General features: G+C 71.9%; 1 protein-coding gene across 3 annotated transcripts; it reads left to right on the top strand.

Annotated features, from left to right (window-relative positions):
- Positions 1 to 1,625: 1,625 nt before the first annotated feature.
- PRR35 (proline rich 35) lies at positions 1,626 to 7,558 on the top strand. 3 transcript variants are annotated; one of them, XM_051842150.3, is made up of 3 exons: positions 1,626 to 1,988; positions 5,535 to 6,626; positions 6,898 to 7,558. In XM_051842150.3, the coding sequence occupies exons 2-3, from the start codon at positions 5,581 to 5,583 to the stop codon at positions 7,427 to 7,429; spliced, it is 1,578 nt and encodes a 525-aa protein (XP_051698110.1). In that variant the 5' UTR covers positions 1,626 to 1,988; positions 5,535 to 5,580; the 3' UTR covers positions 7,430 to 7,558. The 3 variants fall into 3 exon arrangements, with proteins under 3 accessions (XP_051698110.1, XP_051698109.1, XP_051698111.1); XM_051842149.3 differs by lacking the exon at positions 1,626 to 1,988 and adding an exon at positions 1,998 to 2,827; XM_051842151.3 differs by lacking the exon at positions 1,626 to 1,988 and adding an exon at positions 2,873 to 3,040.
- Positions 7,559 to 8,037: the final 479 nt, after the last annotated feature.

The following is an 8,037-nucleotide window of genomic DNA, read 5'->3' as shown; positions in this document are numbered from 1 at the left end:
GAGAGCGCCCAGCTGCCCAAGGCACACGGAGGGCCAGCCCCCCGCCCGCCCTGGTGAATGGCAGGGGGGGGTTCCGGAGAGGCACCCCTGCAGCTGGCTGGGTGAGGCCCTGGGCACGACTGGTGGGCTCTGGATGCTGTGTCCAGCAAGGCAGGCTGCAGGCACAGGCCCAGGGCGTTGGCGCCCCCCGGGTCAGGGGCCTCCCAGCCCGACACCTTTGCATCTGGGTGGACCGGCGCAGCCCCTCAGGGAATTCAGGCCTCCCTGTGGGTCTTCCCAAGCCGGGACTCATCCTGCCCACTTGGCCACCCCACCTGCTCGCTCACAGCTCTCCTGCGCACCTGCCAGCTCTGCCTCTCCAGGGACGGCCGCTAAAGCTGTTGCAGGGCCCTCGGGTGTGACCCTGCCCCTTCCACCAAGCCCTGGACCCACCTCTCAGCCTGGGTCCCCGAGGCAACTCTGAATAGGCCAGGAGGGGGAGCCCCCGGATGTCCCTGCTCCCCGGGCCGGGCTCCTCCTGTGCTCTGGGGGCCGCCGTGTGGATGGCAGCCGTGGCCGGGCTTGCTGTGTGGTGCTGGCCCCACCGGGAGTTCCTCTTGTAGCTGCAGCTGGACAGGCCGGGCTCGGAACCCAGAACGCAGGCCCTGCCTGGGCACTCGCCTGGCCCAGCCCCACACCTCTGCCCCTGGATCCGTGCCGGTGGGCCCGGCTCCTCCACCTGTGCTGGCGAGGGCTGCAACACTGAGGGGATGCGACAGGCCTGCCCGGGGCACAGCACCACGGCAGACCCTGCTGGCCGCCTGAGCCCCAGCTCCGTGTCCTGCCCGGGAGCCCCCAGCGCAGTCCCGGTGTTAATGGAGGTGACAGGCAGACAGCGCAGAGAAGGTTAAAAACCACAGTGAGCCTCTGGCTGGGGGCCCGCCCCACCTGCACCAGGACACCCCCAGGACACCCCCCGGAGACAGCCGCCCGCGCCCTCTGCGGATCACTGGGACGAAACCCAAAGCCATGGACGCCCAGTCTGCCCCCCAAGGCCTGAACGGGGGGAGGGCGCCCCTGGAACAGAGAGCGCAGCCCAGGGCTCGTCCTCTCCTACACAGCCCCCACCCCAGGATCTGCCCCCCGAGGCCTGAGCGGGGGGAGGGCCCCTGGAACAGAGAGCGCAGCCCAGGGCTCGTCCTCTCCTACACAGCCCCCACCCCAGGAGCCCAGAAGTTCGCCCGGTCGGTCATGCCTCTTGGGGTGATGCTGGTTCTCCTCTCTCCAAACTCTGCCGCTGCCCATCCCCCACAAGTTGGAGCCCGGCCTGGCCTGGCCTGGCCTCCTTCCCTCTGGGGCGCTTCCCCGAACTTGCCCCCCCAGACCAGGGCTCCCCTTCCTTCCCCGTGCCCAGGTGTGCTGTCACCCCTGTCTTCCTGGGGGAGCTGGTGAGGGGCCAGGAGGCACAGAAGCATCCCTGGACGGGGGCCAAGGCCTGGGGCCCCCACGCCTGCTGTTTCAGGGTGACCTGGGTCCTGCCTCTCTGGCCGTGGCCCGTGACGAGGGACCAGCTCCCGGCCCCCACTCCCCACAGGGCGGCTGAGCGATGATTGCTCAAGCTGTCTCCCAGCCCAGGCCGCCTGCACGGTCAGCTGGTCAGGCAGGCACAGAGAAGGCTGGCGTGCTCGTCCTTATGGACGCTGGGCAAGCTTGCCGAGCCGGGGGACCCCTGCCAACACCCAGGCCCTGGCTGTCACCCACTCCTCAGAGAGGAAAACCAAGTCTGGGACTGTGGGTCCGGGGCTCCCCGCTAGCCGGCCCTCTTGAGGACAGCCCCCAGGAGCCGCCCGAGGGCTTCCCTTCCTGCCCACAGCACCCTGACGGGGCTGGACACACCCAGGGAGCTCTGGGTCTCGGGGGACAGGTGGCCGCTTCCTGGGCTCTCGGGGCCTGCACACAGCAGAGCTGGGCAGTGCTCGCCCTTCCGGCCGGAGACCTGTGCCTCACAGGTGCGTGAGCCAGGGCAGACTGGGGAGGGGCGTGCTCCGGCCCTGGCCCCCCACGCCCGTGTCCACCTCGGATGGAACTGGCGCTGAGGCGAATTTCTGCCAGGGCCGGGCTGAGTCTTCCCCTTCCAACAGCTCCAGGAACAACCTGCAACCCAGTGTGGCCTGGGAGGTGGGGCTGGGAGCAGCCTGGGCCAGGAGGGCATTGCAGAAGGGGGCATCGTGGTGAGCTAGGTTTCCCAGCCCCCTCCTGGACCCCACCTCTCACCCCGCGCGCTCGTCCTCCCAGGGGGAGCAGACAGAGGGGCGGCGGGGGAGGGGCGGGACAGCGCCTAGCAGCAGCCAAGTGCAAGGTCTCTCCTTGGGAGTGAGAGCTGGGAGTGGGAGCGCGCAGATCCGCTTAGCCTCCTGTTTGCAGGAAAGGAGACCGCGCAGGGCAGGGCGTGCCCAGGGAGCGCTGCGCCGGCCGAGTGGGTTCCGCCGCTGGCTCTGGGCTCGGCCCCTCGCGGGCTGGCTCTGGCCCCAGGCCCCCGCTGTCCTGGGGCTCGCCCCCCAGGCCTTGGCTTGGGTGGGCCGGCGGCTGTCAGGGGCCGAGCCCTGACGGATGAGTGCTGACGGCCCCGCGCGCGGCTGCGGGGACCCGGGAGACCTGGCCGCCTCTGCGCACCCCCGCGGCAGCCTGCGGGCGACGGGGGCGGGGACGGTGCGGGCGCCCCTTGCTCGCCGCACACCTGCGCCGTCGCTCCCGCCCGCGCGGGACCACCAGTGTCACCTGCCGCGCTCGTCCGGAGTCGCGCGCCCCGAGCACAGAGCTCACAGCGCAGAGCCGTCCACGCCAGGCGGTGAGTGGCAGGGGCACCGCGGGGAGGAAGGCGGGCGAGCCGGGCCTGGAGGACCGGGGGAGCCGCCCTGCGCCCCCGCGAGCCGGGTCCGAGGCCGCCGCGCTCCGGAGCCGGCGCCGTGGCGCACGCGCGGCCGCGGTGCCGCCAACTTCGTGGGTGCGCGGCGGCGTCGGGGAAGGCGGGCGACGGACGCTTCGGGAGCCAGTGGCTGCCGTGAGTGACCGCGGGCCGGCGCCGGACCGCAGTGTCCCCTGCGGGGCGTCCGCGGCGCTGCCCGGAGATCCTAAGCTGGTCTTGCGGGTCGCGGCGCCGCGGCACGGGCGGGGGCGGGAAGTTTGCGGCTCGGCGCGGACGTGGCGGGCGCCGCAGGCTCGCTCCAGGCGGGGCGGGCGAAGTTTGGGCGGCGCGGGGGCCGGACGTGGTGGGGCCGCGCGGGGCCGCGGGGCTCCTCATCCCCGCTTCTTGGCTTCCAGGCGAGGGGGCCAGCTGGGCGCGCCGGGGAGGGCCGGGTGCAGGGTCCCAGCCAGCCCGACCTCAGCGAAGGGGCCTGAGCCCCGCTGTTCTCCGCAGAGCCCTGAGGGGCTGGGACCGGCGCTGAGGGTCCTCCCTCCCGGGGAGAGTGCCCGGGCCCAATGTCGGGCTGCGCCCGGCGCGTGCACCTGGCCGCCGACTGGGACGTGCGTGGCAGTGCCTGTGCCTTTGTGTGTATGCGGGGCGGCTGGTGGGGGGGGACGGGGGAGCCTCTCTCAATGGGCACAGGCCCCCTGAGGCTCCCACGGTGGTCAGCAGCTGCTGCAGTGACTCCAGGACAAGCCCCCCCCGCAGGTGCCTCATCTGAACCGGGAGCACGGAGGAGCCCCCAGTCCCAGCTGGGAGCTGGGTGGGCGGTGGCGCCAGCCGGCACAGCTGTGTGGCTCCCAGGGCTGGGTGATCGATGGCCCGGCAGAGCCGCCTCTGTCGCTGGAGCACACTCCCCCATTTGTCACTCGCATCCTGTTGGGGGGGGGGGCTGGCCGGGGCTGGGGCAGGGAGAAGGGGCCGCCTGTGCACCCACCACCACATCCCGGCTGGGTCTGCAGCCTCCCGGGCACCCACCTTCGCGGGGCCCCTGCCCTTGCCCCTGCTCCCAGCCCTGAGCCCCTGGCCAGAACCAGCAGGTCTGTCTGCTGGCGTCAGTCTCCCTGCCCCAGGCAGCCGTGCTGACCACTCTGTGGGACCCCAGGCCTGCGCGTGGGCAGCCCTCTGCGCCCGCTGGTTGTCCTCCTGATGGCGGTGCCCACCCGGGGTTTGCAAGGACAGTGAGTGCCGTGGGCAGAGCCTGCAGCCAGGATCAGCGGGGGCTGCCCCAGCCATTCCCAGCTCAACCCACTGGTCACCTGTGAACCCTGGGAGCAGGCGTGTGTGTGTCCACATCTGTGCAGGGGTCTGTGACCATGTGTGTGTGAGTCCCAGTCACGTGTACGTGTGTCCTTGGGAGGTGTGCCGTGTGCACACGCGTGTGCTGGGTAAGAATGGGTCAAGTGCCTTCTCACACCCAGGGTTCGGGGGAGCGCCGGCCCTGGCCCTCTGCACTTCGGGGGTGCAGTCTCGTGTGCTTGCGTGCGCCCCACGCAGGCGCGAGCACTGGGGCGGCGGACAGCCCAGGTGGCAGCCCAGATGGAGCGCGGAGCGGCTTCCGAGCGAGCGGGGCGTGGGGAGGAGAGGGTCTTGGCTGAGCGTGGCCGCTGCCGGCTCGGCCACTGACCTGCCTGAAGCCACCCAGATGGAGGCGGGCTGAGCAGGTGGCTGCGCCACGGGGCCGTGCTGTGACGTCCACGCCCCCCAGCCTGGCCTGTCCCCATGTGAGGCCAACCCCCTCCGAGACCCCCAGAGCCCACCTGACACCCTGCTGGAGCAGGCTCCCATACGCATAGCATAAACCTTGCGCTCAGCGCCCGGTGCCCGTTTCTGTCTCGCTGGCTTTTGTCTGGCTTCCTGGCAGGGGACGAGGCTCGGCGAGGGCAGCGGTGTCGGGAGGGAGCGAGACCAGGCGGCGCACCAGCAGTGAGCCCTGGCCACACGCGGCCTCTGCGAGTGCCGCCCGGTGCTGGGAGCGGGGCCCAAGGGAGGCTCAGGCTCTGCCAGCTGCGGACAAAACCTTCCCAGAAACCGCCCGGCCTCGGGGTCGGGGCTTGTGTCGCCTGGTAAATATAGCCTGCCCGGCTACGCTTTAATTGCAGAAAAACAAGGAATAATTTTTAAAATGTATTCCTGTGTTTGAGAGGCAGAGGCAAAGCCAGAGAGAGATGGTCGGAGCGCCCGCCCGCTGGTCCACTCCCCAGATGGCCACAACGGCCAGGGCTGGGCCAGGCTGAAGCCAGGAGCTGGGAACTCTGTGCAGGTCTCCCACTCAGCTGGCGGGGAACCCCGCCCTAGCCAGCACTGCTGCCTCCCAGGGCGAGCGTCGGGGCAGAGAGCGGGCGTGGGAGCAGCCCAGGACTGGGGCCTGGTGCAGTGCCCGGGCCACACTCACCCATGGACGCCAAAGGCCGGGGTTCATCTCGTCCTGCGTTTCTGTTTTGCTGCACGTGGTGCCCCGATGTGTGGGGGAGGGGTCTCTAGGGCGGCAGGGCGGGGTGTGGGGGGGCTGTGAACCCAGCAGAGGGAGAGGCGGGCGGGGACGAGAGGTGGGGCTGGCACTGACCTGGGTGTCCCCCGCCCCGCCCAGTCCGCAGGTGGCCATGGTGCTCGCGCCTGCCCGCTAGCAGGCTGCCATGTCTCGGGAGGTGGGCTCCTGCCGCGTGGGCGCAGGGTCCAGGGCGCGCTCCCGGAAGCCCAAGAAGCCACACTACATCCCGCGGCCCTGGGGCAAGCCCTACAACTACAAGTGTTTCCAGTGCCCCTTCACCTGCCTGGAGAAGTCGCACCTGTACAACCACATGAAGTACAGTCTCTGCAAGGACTCCCTCTCGCTGCTGCTGGATTCGCCGGACTGGAGCCGCCGCACAGCCCCCTCGCCCAGGCCCCGCGCGCCCACCCCAGACGGCCCCGCCGACCCCGCAGACCCTGGGGCCCGGCCCCCCGGGCCCGACCTCGCCGGCACCGACGGCCTCTCGCGGCACCGCTGCGGTGGGGCCCCCAAGCCTGGGATCGAGGGGTCCCCGGGGCCGCTGCCCCCTGTGGCCAGGGCTGCCCAGAAGGGGCCGGGCCCTGGCAGGCTCCTGGCAGAGTCGTGGAAGCCAGGGCTGGGGGGGACCCCAAGGAGCGTGGCTGTGGGGGCCGTGACCCCAGCGGGCCCTGACGGCAGTGTCCCCTGCTACCCCCCACCGTCGCCAGCAGAGCTCCCAGAGGCCCAGAACCCCCACCTGTCGCTGTTGGGTGTCAACTACCCCCTCGGCCCCGGCCTCTTCTCCTACCTGGGGCCCTCTCTGGCCACCGCCGCCCACATGCCCTTCCTGGCCTCGGCCAGCCCCCTGATGCCCCCTGCCACAGCCTTCCCCGCCCCACAGCCCCCCGAGCGCCCTGCCCTGGGCCCCCGCCTGTACTATCCACTGCTCCTGGAGCACACGCTGGGGCTGCCGTCAGGCAAGGCCGCCCCTGCCCCCAAGGGGCCGCCCGGGACTCTGGTCCCTGGGTTGCTGAGACTGCCCATCCCAGGGCTGGGGGGGTCCTGGCCTCGTGGCACCTCCAGGGACCCGGGGCACGAGGGGGAGCTGGAGCGGGCCACCCAGAGTGACCCCAAAAGGAGGCTGCTCCCGGGGAGCAGGCTGGAGTTCCTGAAGACCCCCGCCAGCCTGGCCAAGTTTGCTTCCCAGAGCAGGTGGGTGTCCCGGGTGCCCAGTCCCAGGGGAGGACGGGCGGGGGGAGGGCTGGGCAGGGTGCCCACTTCTGCCCCGAGCTTGGTCACCAGGAACGTGGGCTGCACGCCAGGAAGGGGCCTGACCCCAGAGAGCCAGCGTGACTGTCCTTGGAGGCCCCTGGCTCTTGGCTAACACCTCGGTGCCCTTACCCTGCCTGCGGTGGGGAGGGGCCAGGCACCCCGGGGGCGGGGGGGGGCAGTGCAACTCCGCTGACGGGCTCCTCCCCACCAGCCTGCCGACGCTGTGGCCCGAGGACAAGGCGCTGGGCGGCCCTGAGACCCAGCAGCCCCCGGGGCTGGTACCCGTGGGCGACGACCTGACGGGGGCCCTGGGCGACTTCGCCAGGGTGGAGCGGCGCCTGGGGCAGCTGGCGCCGGCCGGGGGCCTGGCCCCGAGACCTCTGCGGGAGCAGCTGGGCAAGATCCGCCGCGAGCTGCTCAGCATCCACCAGGCGCTGGAGAGGGCCGCGAGGCCGCCAGACGCGCCCCTCGACCTCTCCGTGAGACGGGCGCCCCCCACGGGGCCCGAGGCACCTGCCGGCTCCTTGCTGGCCCCGGGGACCCCCGAGCCCCCCGAGCCCTTCCTGGGCTGCACCACCAAGTGCGAGGCCGACTCCAGCGTCCCGCCCCCAGGCCTCCCCCCGCAGGCTGCCGAGGACGCGGTCCTCCCTGGGGGCGGCTGGGGCAGCCGAGTCGCAGCTGGGTGCCCCCAGACCTCTAAGGATGCCTGTGGCGTGCCGAGCCCCCCGCACGCCGAGGCCTGACCCTCAGCCCCTCACTTTCCCCAGCTTCTGCATGCACACGGACAGAGCCCAGCGGCCCGTGGCCAAGGCTCGTCTCTGGGCCCACACGGGTGGGGAGGTCACACTGTGGACATTAAAGCAGAAACAACCCCTGCAAACCCCGACTGCGCCTCCTCTTTGCTGCCCGCGGTCACCCCCTGGACAGCCCCAAGGGCTGGCCCCGGCCTGGGCGCCGCAGCCGAGCCGCGAACCTGCCGGGCTTCCTTGCTGTGGCCTGGGGAGGCGAGGGGGCTCAGCATGGATGCGGCCTGTGTCCCCGTGCGTGGGGGTGGGCAGGGACCCCGAGCGTGATCTAGCCCCCAGGCCAGGCAGGCGGCCCCCCCATGCACTCCTCTGCGCCTGGTGGCACAGGACTGATGGCCCCGCGTGGCCTCCGCTGGGCCCCTGCCAGCCCTGCAGCCACGATAGGCATCGGTGGCCTTCACAGCTCGCTGCCTCCCTCCCGGCACAGCCTGGCCTGGCCTTCTTCCCACAGGCAGGGAGGAGCACGGGGCGGGGGCACCGCGGGGCGGGGGCACCGCGACTAAGCCCTTCGCTCCCAGGGAGCCCGGCCACGCCCTCACCGCTCC

Source organism: Oryctolagus cuniculus, chromosome 19 (genome assembly GCF_051225735.1).
Source record: "Oryctolagus cuniculus isolate XC-2025 breed Fujian yellow rabbit chromosome 19, ASM5122573v1, whole genome shotgun sequence".
In the NCBI taxonomy this organism is placed as follows: Eukaryota; Metazoa; Chordata; class Mammalia; order Lagomorpha; family Leporidae; genus Oryctolagus; species Oryctolagus cuniculus.
This window is presented reverse-complemented; position numbering and strand designations above follow the sequence as displayed.

Coding starts and splice junctions, on each gene's coding strand:
- PRR35 (XM_051842150.3), top strand. CDS start 5,581: ATGTCTCGGGAGGTGGGCTCCTGCCGCGTGGGCGCAGGGTCCAGGGCG. Junction 6,627..6,897: donor AAGTTTGCTTCCCAGAGCAG/GTGGGTGTCCCG, acceptor CCTCCCCACCAG/CCTGCCGACGCTGTGGCCCG.